The following is a 14,883-nucleotide window of genomic DNA, read 5'->3' as shown; positions in this document are numbered from 1 at the left end:
AGGAAATGCATTACCCCAGCAGTGGAGGCTGTACATACAGAAGATTTACCTTCAGACAGGAGCAGAATGAGAGCAAAGCAGGGGAGCTGGAGGATGCTCTCCATCCTCCTTACAGACCTGCAACCACAAATAACCCTTTGGGGGATGTCTTTCATTGCCCTCAGCACAAAGTTGGACTGTGGAGCTTGATGATGAGCTTTCCACTGCCATCTACCAGCAGCGAGGAGGGTGAGCATTTTCAAATGGAAAAGGGCCCTGAAGTGGTGAGAAGGGTGTTGGCACTGTGGAGATGATGTATGTTGATCTCAGGGAGGGCAGAGACACCCCACGTGTCAGCACAGCATCTGCTGCACAGCAAGAAGCCCTCCAGATAAAGGGCCAGTGCAAGAGGGAACCAGAGCAAGGCAATGCAGAAGGAATAGGGAGAGAGAAAAGGGGGAAAAAGTGGTTTTACAAGCATGAAATCTTGACCAAGCACTGCTCCATCACAAGTGCCACAGAGCTCTTTCCCAATGTCTGAGGCAGAAGTGACCTCTCTGATGCTCTCCAGTGACCTGAGAAGTTCATCAGCTCCATCAACGTGAACTACTTGGCAGTTGCAAACCTCCGGAAAGGAAAACCAAGAGAGTTTATGAGGGAGTTAATTCTGCTCCTCTGCTCACCTCTGCCATTTGGATCCCGTGTTCACTGAAGGCATTTGCCACCAGGCTCCAAATTAGCACTGATCCCTCTGAATGAGTCCAGCAGGTTTGGATGCAGACCACTGCAAATTAAAACCAGGTGTCTGTGCCCTGAAGCAGCAGAGACAGCCCTAAGCAGTTTAATGACATCTCTAAATAATTTTGACAGCAAAATTACTTATCCTATCTCACCTTTACACTGCCCTTGACACACTGCTAACAAGACGATGCTGCTTTTGCTGCTTTTATATATTTATTTAGCTACCTTGCATCAATTTCCCTCTCCACAGGCTGATGGACTCGTTGAGCACAGGGAAGCAGCTCAGCACAACACTGACACTCCTGCAGCAGCAGGTGGGTTAGCAATCCTATAACCTGGAGCTCCACAGCAAGACAGCATTATTGTCCCAAGCTACTCCTGCATCTCTGCTGCTCACTCGCTGCGATCCAATCAATATTTCCCTTTCCAGAGGCTGTTTAATAACCCATCAAATGGAACCCAGTGCACAACAATGCCTTGCTGGGTGGGCAGAATGCCTCCTGCAGTGCCTCCTGCCCCGCTGCCAGCACTCAGGTTTGGGACAGGCTTTTATTAAGATGTCCAACTTCACTCGGAGGTGTGCAGCCCAACACACCTGAGCAGAGCCTATCTGAAAACAAAAGCCAGCCCCCAATAAACACAGCTGGATTAACAGCAACGATCCCAACCTGCATGAAACTAACAAAAATAATAATAAATTGACAAAGAGCTCGTGGGGATGAGAACTTTTACAAGCTTGCTTTACAGGAAGGCTTTCTGCACATCCATAAGGCGGCCCCCAGAGAAAGCAGAGCTATGAGCACAGAGCCCACAGCTCTCCAGCTCCAATCCCTGAGGCTGGAGAAGCTCGGAAAGGCACCCACGTCCCATCCTGCTGAACAGACTGAACCCTGTGTCTGCAGCAGCCAGCTTTGCTGCGCAGCAGCGGGCAAAGTGCTTCTGCACAAGGCAGTCCTGCAGGGCTGGTGGCTCTGAGGTCCTGGATTCAGGACGAGGGTCTCACTGCCCCTCTCTGCGGCCCCGCTCAGCTCAGCGTTGGGCCCCTCAGGCAGAGCTGTGGACCAACGCCTTCACTCCGGGAGGCAGCAGTAGAAAACAGCACCAACAAAGCGAAAAGGAGCCAACAGCAAGGATCACACATAAATCAACTCACCAGCAAAATGCCACCCCAGTAACCGAACAAACGAGCGCAGTCACTGGCCAAGTTCTGCACAATTACCATGTGTCCTGACACGCAACGAAGGAGATGGAGGGAAAAAAAAATGTGCTTTTTGTTTTGCTTGAACGCAGCGTGCCTGACAGCTTTCTACAAGCTTCCTTCCTCACCTGTGAGCTGAGCCCCCAGACCGCAGCATGGGCATCCCCCAAGGAACCCTCCCATGAGCAGGAGGATGAGGAGAAGCCCAATGGTGGTCCTAGCTCACATCCAGAGGCAGCACAACTCGCATGAAGCACACCGTGAGGGTCCTGCTCCAACATGGGGAACATCACCAGCAAATGTGGGTTAGAACCCACCCAGGGCTGTACACAAGAGGGTGAACAGGGCGAACTGTGCCAGCCTGCAGCTGACACATGTGGGCATGAGGAGACCCCTGCTCACAGCTCACAGCTGCTTGCCCCTAAAAAATGTAGGGACTGAGAGTATGGCTTCTCCACCCAGATCTGGAAAACCTCCGGCGTAAGGCTTGGGGGGAAGAGAAAGGAGAATGGGAAAATCGGTCGGATGGACAGATGGACAGACAGAGGGAGGGAGGGAGGGAGGGATACATGGAGGGGTGGACACATGGATGGATGGATGGATGGACGGAGGGATGAATGGAGGGATGTAAGAATGGACGGAGGAATGGAAAGAGGGATGGAGGGAGGGATGGAGGGATGGAAGAATGGATGCATGGACAGATGGAGGGATGGACAGATGCATGGATGGATGGACGGATCAATGGAAGGAGAGAGGAATGGGTGGAAGAACAGATGCATGGAGGGATAGACAGAGGATGGGAGGGATGGACAGGTAGAAGGATGGACACATGGATGGATGGAGGAAGGGAGGAATGGAGGGATAGAGGAATGGAGGAATGTGTGGAAAGATGGAGAGCCAGATAAGACGCATGGATGGAAGGACAGATAGAAGAATGCACGCATGAACGGATGGACAGATGGAGGGCGGGAGGAACGGATGAACAGACTGAAGCAATGGGGGGTTGAAGGACGGACACACGGATCGACGGACGCCGGCGCGGGGGCGGTCGCTGCCCGGGGCTCGGAGGCGCCAGCGAAGCCGACGCGCCGCGGCTGCTCCCCCTCCGCCTCGCAGGAAACCGGCGGTCGGTGGCGGAGCCCCGGCGCCGGCCGCCGTCTGCAGCTGCAGCAAACGAGCTGCGACGGGGCGGCGGGGCGGCGGGGCCGGGCGCGGCGGGGGCCGGGCGCCGCTTTCCCCGGCCGCGGCGGGGGAGCCCCCGGCACTGCCGGCCCCGAGGCCCCGGGGGGGCGGCGGGCGGGGGCGGCGCGGCGCCAGGCCGGGCTGCGGGCGGCGGGGCCGGGCTCGGGGCCGCGGCGGGGAGCGGGGGCAGAGCTCGGCCGGGGGCCCAACGGAGGGGGACGGCGGCGGAAGGCCCCGCGGTGCTCCGGGGCGGCGGCGGCGGCGGAAACGCGATGCGGAGGGGAGGAACGGCCGGGCCGGCTCGGCTGCCCGCACGTCCGAAGCGCGGACGGCCGTCGGTCACCGGGAGACGCGGCGCGCACCGGGAAACGCGGATCGGAAGGCGGCTCTCCAGGGGGTTCCTCCCCACCGCCCCCCTCCCGCAAAGCGCCCGGCGGGGAGCGAGAGGAGGCGAGCGCTGAAGGATCCGTTTCTCCTTTCCCAAAACAACGCGGCCCCTCTTTTCCTCTGTCTGAACTTCTCAGATTCGGTTCTATTTTAGAGCCGCTTTTAATACAGCCTTTGTTCCACGCGCAGCTGCCTCCCCCCCCGTGCGCGCGCGGCATCCCCGCATGGCTATCGACACGAGGTGGCATTTCGGCCCGAAGACGCCCAGCAAGCTGTCACACAGCCGACTCCACGCTGCAGTGAGCTCCGTCCACACACAGCATCACGCCCTGCCCCACAAGCTCACAGCAACGGCACAAATCCTGCATGAACCCCGGCGCCGCTGGGCTGGCCGTGGGAGCAGGCAGTGCTGCTGTGGACGGGTCCTTGTGTGAGCTGATGGAATGCTGGATTGTTGCTCTAAGCCCCTTCCCACATCCATGTGTGCATCTCTATATATAGCAATATGGATGCACGTCGACAGGACACAGAAATGATTTACAGTGGTTCCATCGTTCAGCACCATGAAGATGCTCCATGTGAATGAAGGACGTCCATCAGATCTCATAGAAACAACAGATGAAACAGCAGCTAATTTCAGTGGATTAAAAGAAGGGTCTCCACTGGTAGCAGTGCTCTGAGTCACTCTCCAGCCCAGGACCCGTTTGAGCATGGCTCTGCAGTCTAGTTCTGATGTTATGGTTATTTCTGGTCTTATGGTTATTTCTGGATGTGACAAAATGCCTTTCATGCCCTACTTGAGTCCATTGATCGCTCCAACATCTTTCCTGGGGAAAACGTGGGCAACAGAGAATCAGAAAACCCAAGGAACCCAAACCTGGGCGAAGATCTACAAATACACTGATTGCCACCTATGAAATGAACGCTGCAGAAGCACTGAGTGCTTAAGATGAGTTTGTTCCCCGCTCAGCTTAACTATAAAAAATCATTAACAGCTCCCAAAGCCCGGCTGCCTCCAACACATGGGTGCGGCCATAACGCTTCATTCAGCCGTTCTGCACCTCTAAGAGAGAAGAAGGAAGGAGCTGCTCAGTGCTGTGCCCACGGAGCACAGCTGCAGTGCATCCTTCAGCCCGGCTCCCCCACCTGCCGGCCGTGGGACCAGAACCGCGATCACAAGAGGCAGAGAAGGTTGGGATGGGAGGGTGGGAGGCGGAGGAGAGGGGAGATGTCTTAACTAAAGCACATAGTTGAACAATCGTCTTACCACTGGAGACGAAATTCGACACCCAGGGCAATCACAGATTGGAGGATGTACCTGTAAGATTCCTTTGGACATAAGAGTCTTCAAACTTTTCCCTGGGCGCAGAGAAGGAGAAAAAAGAAAGAAAAAAAAAAAGAAACGAAAAAAGGTTAAGCACCTCAGCAGAAGGAAAGTGCTCCGCATTCAGCCCTCCCATCCCTGCCCCAATCCTGCCCCCTCTCCCCCCCCTTCAGCCCTATGCGGGGTCGCTCCCGCAGCCCGGACCCCCGCGGTTTGCCCCCCCGGCTGCCTTCATCCTCCCTCCTCACCCCGCAGGATCTGCGCTCTCCCACAGGCAGCAGCTCAGCTCTTTTTTTCCTTTTTTTTTTTTAAAGGAGTGCAATAACGATCATTATGAGCGGCCCCTGAAGTTATTCCCCTTTCCTCCAGCGATCAATAAACACGCCGAGGTGTCAGCCACCTCCTAATAGCTCCGCAGCCCCCCGGGCTGCCACCTCCGGCTCTCGCTAATTACATGTCACGCCGCTCTCCCCCCCCCCCCCCCCCCCCCCCGCCTTCCATCACCCCCCCCCTTCCTTCCCTCTCCCCCGCTCCGTGGCCGCTGGGCTCCCCCCGCCTCCACCTGCCGCCCGCACCGGCCCCGCAAAGAGGAAGGCTGGGGGGGGGGGGGGGGGGGTTGAGGAGGGGAGCAAAGCGCAGCTCCGTGTGCGGGAGGTCCCGCAGCGCTCCGCCGTCGGGAACACCTCCCACCACCCCCCCCCCCCCCAATCCCCCCCAGCCGCCGCCGCTCCGTCCTCACCCTCCGCTCCCCGCGGTGCCCCCGCCGCGCCCCGCAATCCGCCGCGCTCTGCCCGCACGGAGCCCAACTTCTCTCCCGAAGAGAGGAGGAGACGCCTCCCCCCCCAGCCCCCCCCCCCGCACACACACACACACACACACACACACACACACACACACACGCACACACGCGCGCACACCTCCCCTCCTCCTCTTCTCCTTCCTCCCCCCGCAAACCGGCTGGGGAAAAAACAAAAACACAAAAAAACTTCGGGGTACCCGGGGGGGCGGGCGGGGGGCACGGAGGCACCGCTCGGGTTCTGAGCATCCCGCGGACCCCCCCGCCCCGCACGACCCCGCACGGCTCCTCACCTTTGTGCCTGATGCTGCGCTTCCAATCCTTGGCCGTCTCCCTGCCGCTGACAAATTGGAACTCGTTGGGGGTGAGCCACTCGCCCCGGTAGCGGATGGAGGGTCCTTTGCTCCCCTGGCACAACTTATTGATGTAGAGCAGCGCCTTGTTCTCCCCGCACTCCACCTCGATGCAAGGCTCTCCGTTGTCAAAGAAGGGCTGGAAATCCGGGATGGAGGAGAACCTCTCCAGCATCAGGTCCTCGGGGAGGTGGGGGGGGTGCGGGGGGTGGGGGCTCTCGTGGAAGCCCAGGTACGCGCGGTGGGCGAAGATCTGCTCGTACGCCGGCGGGTGCGGGGCCACCACCGGCATGGCAGCGGCGGCCAGAGGGGCGAGGTAGTCGGGGAGGGTCTCCATGGGTTGGTTGAAGGCCGCCAAGGCCAGCTCTTCCCTGTCAAGTCGCTCCTTCTTGATGGCAGGCATGGTGCCGCCGCGCTCCCCCGTCTCTCCAAAGCGCAGCGGCGGCTCAAACGTCTCCGGCTCAACTTGCCCCGGCTCTGGCTGGAGTTGGGATGGAACGCGCCAGCAGCAGCAGCAACAGCAGCAGCAACACGAGCACCTTTGGCGCCCGGGTGCCGGGGGTGGCGGGGCTCCCCCGGAGCAGCCCACGGGCAGCCCCCCCGGCCCGGCTCCCCAGCGCGGCTCCCACGGAGCGCTTAATGGAGCGGTGCAGCCCCGGGAGCTGCCGTGCGGTGCGCAGAGCTTCCCCTCCGGACTGCAACCTGACATCTCGGAGAGGTCTGTGCCGCCGGAGACATTATTTTGGTTGCAAAAAAAAAAAAAGAAAGAAAAGAAAAAAAAAAACACACAACACACACACACGCGCGCACACACACAGAAAAAAGGGGGGGAAAAAAAAAGAAAAAAAAAAAAAAAAGAAGAAAAAAAAAAAAGACCCACGCTTATTGATTCCCCCAGATCGACCCACCTTCTCGCCAGGCTGCAGGGCTCCCCGCCGCCCAGCCAGCCCCCTTCCGCCCCCCCCCCCCCCTCCCCGCTCTTTTCCTTTCAACTGACACCTGGTTTATTTATTTATATGCCATAATTAAAATTAAACGCTGCGCTCCTCCGCACCGCCCCCCCTCCCCCCCCTTCCCAACCCGGCTCTGCCCGCGGGGCTCCGCGCACCGGCGGCGAACTTTCCCGCAGCTCCACCTGCCCCGACCGCCGCCGTTGGGGGGCGGGTGAGGTGGGGGGAGGGCGGGGGGGAGGTTTGACGGCCGCTCCCGCTTTGACGGGGCTTTGATGGGAGATGCCCACACGCGGTCCTCCGGAGCTCCGGGCTTCGCCCGCAGCCCCGAGCGCCGCCCCCCGCCGGGCACAGCCGGGCTCCCCTCCACGCGGCTCCCGCTGCACGCAGTTCGGGCTCTCGGAGCAAAGCCGCTCCTCCGCCGCCACCGCCGCCGCTCCTCGAACTTGGCCCATTTCAACAAGCGGAGGCGCTGGCAAACGGCGCGCCGACGGCGGGGGGGCGAGGGGGTGAACGACGGGCGGCGGGGCTGCGCCGGGGGGCAGCCAGCACGGCTCCGGCACGGCCATCCCCACCGCCAGCCCGCCCCGATACGCCTGGCACAGCACTGGCAAGCTGCCTCCTTTTCTTTTTTTTTTTCCTTTTTCTAATTCATCCTGCTGTGATGGGATGAAGGGAATGGAAATGGTTTCGCGAGGTGGGGAGGGGGGAGGCTGAGCGTAAGGAAAAAGCTTTTTGTGCTTTTTGCACTGGTGCAAGGATTGGAGTGCTTCCCCATCCCTGCAGGCACACCGGGTCGGTGCTCCGAGCATTGATGGGTGTCCCTGTTTGGTGGAGTGGGAGCAGATGGCCTTTAAAGGTCCCTTCCAACTTCAGTTCTGTGTTTTGTGTTCGGAGCTGTGTTGGGTGTGCTGTTAGGTCCATCGAGGACAGCCCCAGGGGGACAACACAGCCCAAAATGAAGTGATGTGATTGGTGGAAATTCGGCACATTAACAAGACGGAGTTCCCTACCTTTGGATGCTACATGGGAGTAACTGTGCAGGAAGAATCCTACCTGGAATTGAAAAGAAAGTATCCCTTGAATACAGCACAAGAGATGCCCCACAAGGTCCTACAAGGTGACAGAAGGAAGAGAGCTGCGTATCCCAACCCCATCCAGAACAGGCACCACAATGCCCAGCTTTGTCCCAATGTGTCCCTTGTGTTTCCCATCTCCTTGCAGGAGGAGGTGCCACGTTAACCCTGCCTGCCTGCCAGGGAGGAAAAGACTCGCTCACATCCCTCCTATCTGCTCTCCAATAGGATCTCATGGTGCTCCTTCTGGCCCCTCTGCTCCCAGCTCCTACCACACCTGCTGGTGGTCCATGCTGGGATGAGCCACCGCTTCCAACCCATACAGGTGGGGGCAAACAGCCTTCTGAGGTTCAGTGGGTCTGGGGATGGAAAACAAGCCCCAAACCTCACCTCCTGACACTGCCTGGCCACGCTCCTTCCCCTCGCCTGTTTATCCTCAAGGAATGCAAGCTCTGGGAGCAATCCTCCCTCTTCCAGTTCTAATGAAGGAGGCAGATACACAGACCCATCAAACCCTCTCATTTAGGCTTTCAGGCTTAGGCTCTCATTCTTAATGCCTCCGATTTCTCAAGGTGACAGGGGAAAAATCACTTTCTATTATCACCTAATGAACCAAGAACAATGCTTGGAAGAGGCACTGGGAGATGCAGGCATTGAGGCCACACTCTGAGCAGAAACCTTCCCCTTTACAGGAAAAGCTGATTGCCCAGAGGGTTTTCCCACTGCAAGTCAGCTCGGCTTCTTTTTCTCTCTAAAGAAATCAGGCTCAAATCTGAACCTGGTCCTAAGTGAAGAGAATATGCTTTGTCTTTGACAGGCAGCATCTACCTGGCTGTGCTTTGACCCTGAACAAACCCGAGCACTTGATGCTATGGGTGGAGATTGGGCACTGGAAGAGGAGGGCTTTGTGATGGGGATGGCGTGGGCCAGGCTGCTTCCTGCATGCACACGAGGCTTCCTGGCAGAACTCAGTAATGTTTGGAAGGATTCGGGAGGCGCAGCTTCCAGCTGATGCCATCCATCCCTTACAGGCTGAAACTGTACTACTGAAACTCACTACCAAGTCCTCCCAGCCCCTCCTGCTGCAATAAAGCACCACAGCTGTCTCTGGGTGTCCGAACCCATCTGCAGCATCCTGAAGCTGCCAGGATGAGCATCAACACGTTCACCATCAGACAGATGCAAGCGAATCCATGCAGGCGTGGTTTAAGAAAGAACCAGGTCTGCTTTGCCAACACACCACTGGGATGTGTTGTAAGGTGTGGGGGAAGAATCACCAGGACTTTCTGTGTCTTTCTGTGTTTCCAGGGCACCAGCAAAGCAAACGCATCATCCTTCATTTGCTCAGAGAAGCACTGTGGCAGTAAAGGGAATAAATAGTGATCATTTTCTATCCTCTGGTCCCTCACTTCTGGATCACATCACGCAAGCCTGAAACAAAACTCCGGACCTTTTGTGTCTCTCAATGTGTCAACAGCAGCACAGAGAGAGCTGTCCTGCAGAGCACATTACAAGGAGAGATTGTGCTTCAAGCACCAAGTTAACAGATAAGGATTTCCCTCCTCCTTCTGCCACCAGTTTCACAAATTACTTACACTGGACAGGCCTGCGTTTCTCTACCTGGAAGAGGAGGGGGAGCTTTCTAAATGTGACTTGTTATTTAGATGCATAAAAAGAGCACTTAGAGCAATCACCAGCAAAACGAGTTTGCAGTTTCAGCCACTGGACAGCTTCCCCCTGCTTCTCTCTGTATTAACTATCTTCTTTGTTGGCCCAGATTGCAATTAAAACCACATCTTTCCCTCTCTACTATTCCTCTCTCTTCAGATGTTATTTATCACTCATTTGTAACTGTTGTGAAAGACGTGAGATATCAAAGCTGTAATGCAGAAGAAAGCTTCCATCAGACTCTTTTTTTAATCTTAAAGCCTTTTTTCTGTGCTACTTTAATCTGCTCCATGGCTAGGAAAAACTCACTCTATCAAAAGATGGTGAAACGATGCTCATGATGCATTAATCCAAAGCCTGGCTGTGTCCCAATGCTTGTACATCACCCTCTGCCTCGCTTCCTGCCTGCACTCACAGCAACAAAAAGATGCTCTGGAGGACCATCCGTGGGCCTGCAGTCTGCTGCTGGGTTACACCAATAACAAACGAGTGGCCACAGGGATGAAGACACCATGGAGCACCATTCCAGCATCTACAGAAGAACAAGCTGTGGGCTGCCCCCTCACTCATATGTGTATACAAACAGAGAGAGCACAACTGTTTAGACTCGGCAGATGAACTGTTAGCTAATCCTCCAGGAGCAAAGTGTCACAAGGCTCTGGTGTCACCAAGTTCTAACTACTTCAGTGCATGCTGGAGAGGGCAAATTAAAGACTAGGCAGAGCCTGCTCTGACCAATTTAGGAGGTGCTTAAGTTCTGTGCTGCCCAAGCTGGCTTCCAGCTTCCCAGCACGGTAATTAGTGCTAATACACTCTAAAGCCTTTAAATCACTGTGCACCTCTGCAGCCAGGTGCTGTGCTATCCTAATTCTCCTCCTTTCTACAAATGGGTGTTGAGCAACCGTGCCTGGCACACAGCTGGGCTGCTGCTTCTGCTCAACTGCTGTCGCAGCCACGCTGAACCTCACCTATGGACAGGGCCAGACCCTCTCAGTCTCTTCACAGTCATCTGGAAGAAGTGCAGCTCTCTGCTCTTTCCCTTGCTTTGCTTCATAGCAAATGCCCGTGGCCGAGGGAAGCTGCAGCTAGTTAGCACTGAGCTTTATTTGTTTGTCACACTTCCAAGCTCCAACTTTGCTCCATGTGGGCTCAGGCATTCCTGCTTCTATTTCTGCGTATTTTGCTCTGCTGTGTGACTGCAGCGATCCACGAAGCAGCTCCAGATTTGGGCTCTCTGCTCATAAGCCATCTCCAGAGGTGGGGACAGCCACCAAGCACCAATGCACTGCTGCATGGTGCAGCACGAGGGTTACATCTGCTCTGCTTTGTGCCCTGAGAAGACAAGAAGAGCTCCAGTATTCAACCTGAGGGTCTCTGTGTGCTGGCGGGGGAGAGACAGCCTGCTGAAATATTAGCTTGGCTCTATGGGAGCAGCCAGATTTTCAGTTGCAGCCATATGGTAACCTGCATCACGTCCTCCTAACAGATGTGCCAACAGCTGGAGGGGCAGAAAGATGGGTTCTATCACACGTTTTATTTCTCACTGTCCTGGAAAGAGGTAGGAGGAAGCTGGGACCAATGAGGGCGAGCAGTGGAGGGAAGAGATCTTTTCAAGTTCCCCTTTCCCCTTTTAAGTCCATCAGGCATGCAGGCATTCCTCACATGTGCTTTGCACCCAGAAGCAGTGCTGCCATTAGCCATAAAGCACTGCACACAGGTTAAGGCTGCGCTGACCCTAAAATAAAAAGCCTAATCCATTGTAAATATCCAGGAGATGCTCAAGCCTATTCCCACCCAACCGCTCACTCCTTCCTTCCAGCCTTTCAGGGAGCCTGTCCCAGTGGTCTGAGCTAATTACAGCTACAGCAAAACTCCAATTAGGATGCACATCTATATGCTAACGAGTGCAAGGCTCTCCCTGTCTCCTGCTAACACCCAAGAAAGCAGACCCAGCACAGCTCACCAGGGACTCTGCTGTGTCTGACTACAAGAATGCTCATTGTTCCAATCTAGTTGGCATTTTCATTGCAACCACCACTACCATGTTACTGCTCTCAGAAAACAACAGAAGTTTCCCTTTTGCTGGTGGAAGCAAACAGCCCTCCCCAACCCATCCTTCTCTACCACTCACACAAAGAGCTTCAGCCGGCAGTTGCTTCTGTTGCAACAGTGTCCTCCCCAGCCCCAAGAACACCAGGATGCACAGCTGCCATCTCTGAGGGACTGTCAATGGTTAAGCTGACAGCTGGCACGGTGCTTACTGGAAACTGGCCTTGGGGTCGGTTCTTAGGCCAGATATTTGCCACAGGCATCATTCCCACCTTGGAAGCTGTTCTGAGAGAGGTATTTTTGTGATCTTATTACTCAACCGAAGAAAGGCGTTCTATTTGGATTAATAATAGAGATCGTGCTGTTATATCCACAGCACTTTAACTGTGCCGGTGCTTCTGCAACTCTTTCTCGAGCAGACAGACCTTTCTCAGTCCCTGCTGATGTTCTTGGAGTTCTACTCAGACTCACTACTGCAGTAAGGACTGAAAAAGGCCACTAAATCAGCAAACCTACTGACTGGAAGAGTGGGACAGCAATGAGATGCAAGCTTAACGCAATTCTTGAGCAGGAGGAAGGCAGCACTCAGTTCTGTGCTCCATGAAACTTGAGTGAGAAAGGGATGAAACCTCAGGGGCACGCAGGGGAAGGAAAAAGGGTATTTAGGAGACCATATAAAAGAGCCCTATTGATAGCTGCATGGGGACAAGCAGGAGAATGGTGACCCAAGCACCCCTCCAGCTGCACGCAGAACATTCCCCTGCTGCTGTCTAAGGACCAACACACGTCTCTCTTTCCATCAGCTCCCCAAAACCCCTCAGCCAGCAGCATCCGGAACCCCAATCCAATTAGAAAGCAAAACACAGGCAGATCAAAGAGGTCTGCAGCTCTCCTGAGAACGAGCTGGAGCGTGGGATAATTAGTAGCTGCTGACTGCTGCTAACCGCCTCTCATGTTAGCCTCTCCTTGGCCTTCTCACCTGCATGGGCAGCCCCTTCCAGCCCCCTCCATGCTGTGACTCTTTCGGGGTGGATCATGCAGAGGGGCTACAGGTGGTGCCCCTCAAAGCAAGGCCGTTCTCCCCCCTGTGCTGTGGCAGTACTCCAAAACACGGGGGCACATCCTGATCCATCACTCTCATCGCTTCCCTTGGGGCAGGCCCACATCACAACCCCTCCAACAAGACCCACAGGGAGCTGCAGGCACGCAAACCCATCCTGTGCACGAGCAGTCTGCATGCAAAGCAACACAGACAGAAATAAAGCCGACCTGGGAAGCACTAGGAGAGGAGGAGATCTCTAGATTATAGGCACCCAGGGAATGTAGCACATAAACTCAGCTCAGGGGTCGCATTCGTTTTTATCTTAGACCTCCCAACTTTCCATACGGTGACTCAACAGAACTACAACCAATGCAAATCACCAAATCACAGCGTGGGGATTTTGAGCAGAAAATGCTCAAAAGCAGCAGCACGCTGCATGGCCGCACGTGTGTGCCAGAGCAGCACAGCTGGGTCTCAACAGCCCCAAACTGCACAATCAAAGCGCCTGCAGCTCTCCCCGGGCAAATATCAGGCTGTGCATTATGTAGATCCTGAGTAAGGATGTGCCCATCGGTGCCAGGAGCCTCAGCCCCCCCACCGCGCACTGCAAGCACGCAGGCTGAGAGCCAACGCCGCCTCTAGCTCCACCAAAGCCAACCGCTCTCAGCGGCAGATTCCTCGCTCTCCATCTCATCTCCAGCCTGCTGGAACCCCGCAGCCCCAACGCAAGCCGTTCCTCTCCATGTTCCCTCCGCACACCCGGCAAAAGCCATCGACGGGCCGCCGGCCGGCCCCGTCGCTGCTCGGGAACCCCCCCGGAGGACCCCCCGCTCCCCCCCCCCCCCCCCCCCCCCTCCCGCCGCCGCCGCCGCCGCCACGGCTTGCTGGCAGCAGCCCCGGAGCCGCAGCGCTGCCGCCGGGGAGAGAGGTAATAAATAACCCGGGGAGCGCGGCGCGGAGCCCGGCGGGCGGCGCAGACTCTGACCTGACAAATACCCACTGGAAAATCAGCACCTCCCGCCCCCGGGAGCCTGGAGCCAGCCCCGGACCGGCCCCAGACGTGTGTGTGTGTGTGGGGGGGGGGGGCTGAGCAAACAGCGCGGAGCTGAGCAGCCAGACGGCCCCGCCGCCCGCCCCGTCGGGTTGCGCCGTGCAGAGCAGCCGGGGGCGGGCGGGGAGGGCATGGCTGCGCACATGCACGCGCTGTAGATACACAACTACGCGTCCGTATGCGCGCACCGTGCTTCTCCCCATCGTCCCGAGTTGAATTCCCAACCCGCCCGCCGCTTTGACGGAGCTGGGGTCTGGCAAACAGCGCCCAACCCGCAATGCTTCGGATGCTCCCCCCCCCAACCAACGGCCTCACCTGCTCCGCCGGGAGACAGCACGGCACCCAGGGGGACGAGCAGGGAGGGGGCGGCCGCTTGATTTTCTGCTCTATGCAATAAAGTGTGATTATAAGGAATGTAAGAGGGAGCACAGCTTGAATTCCAATTGGTGGAGAGCCTGTTGTTAACCATCAGGGAACTATTTATTCTCTAGCCTTACTGATGCTCCTTGGTCAATAATGATAAAGGGGGGAAAAAAATAGAAAGTTGAAGCCATTATAAAGAGGCAATCGCATTAGAGAGGGAGCAGCAACAGCCCCCTCGGAATCCATGCTCCCATGGCTGGAGCGCTCAGACCGCTTGCCTTCTCAGCACTGCCTTGCCATAAATGAGCCATTCCTCAGCACCTGGTGGCCATTGGGGACACAGAGCAGCCCCAGCTCTGAGCCATCTCTGGAGGTATTTCATCCCTAAAGCACACGGCTGGATGGCTGAGCAGCGCCTCGGGAAGGGGAGCACTGTCTGTTGATGCTCTCACACACACACAGACTGCAGATATGTGCGCCCCAAGCCCTGCTTTGCTCACACAGTGTGACAATTTGCTGCTTGCACCCCACAGCCTCCAGTCACCATCAGAGGACAAAGGTCAGCCCCGTCCCAAACAACCCATGCACTCCAAAGCCCCGTTCTTTCTTGTATTACTGAATTCCACACGAGCTTTGCCAACGTTTCAAATAGGATCAGAGTCATGCTGGGCCAGCTTTAGAAACCTGTGGCATCCAGGCTGGATGCCAGATCCCAAAATCCAAA

At 56.4% G+C, this 14,883-nt stretch overlaps 1 protein-coding gene across 1 annotated transcript in view; it reads right to left on the bottom strand.

Annotated features, from left to right (window-relative positions):
* The window catches only part of SAMD11 (sterile alpha motif domain containing 11), a gene marked incomplete at its 3' end in the record, with an annotated part of 68,876 nt that extends 54,699 nt beyond the window's left edge, over positions 1 to 14,177 (bottom strand). Inside the window, 4 exon segments of the mRNA XM_079545668.1 lie at positions 4,755 to 4,846; positions 5,901 to 6,680; positions 7,924 to 7,966; positions 14,112 to 14,177. Coding sequence (XP_079401794.1) covers positions 4,755 to 4,846; positions 5,901 to 6,669 — 861 coding nt within the window. The 5' untranslated portion in view covers positions 6,670 to 6,680; positions 7,924 to 7,966; positions 14,112 to 14,177.
* Between the last annotated feature and the right edge of the window lie 706 nt (positions 14,178 to 14,883).

Source organism: Tetrao urogallus, assembly GCF_951394365.1.
Source record: "Tetrao urogallus genome assembly, chromosome: 21".
Lineage (NCBI taxonomy): Eukaryota > Metazoa > Chordata > Aves > Galliformes > Phasianidae > Tetrao > Tetrao urogallus.
The sequence above is the reverse complement of the archived record's forward strand: the minus strand, read 5'-3'. Positions and strand labels throughout refer to the sequence as shown.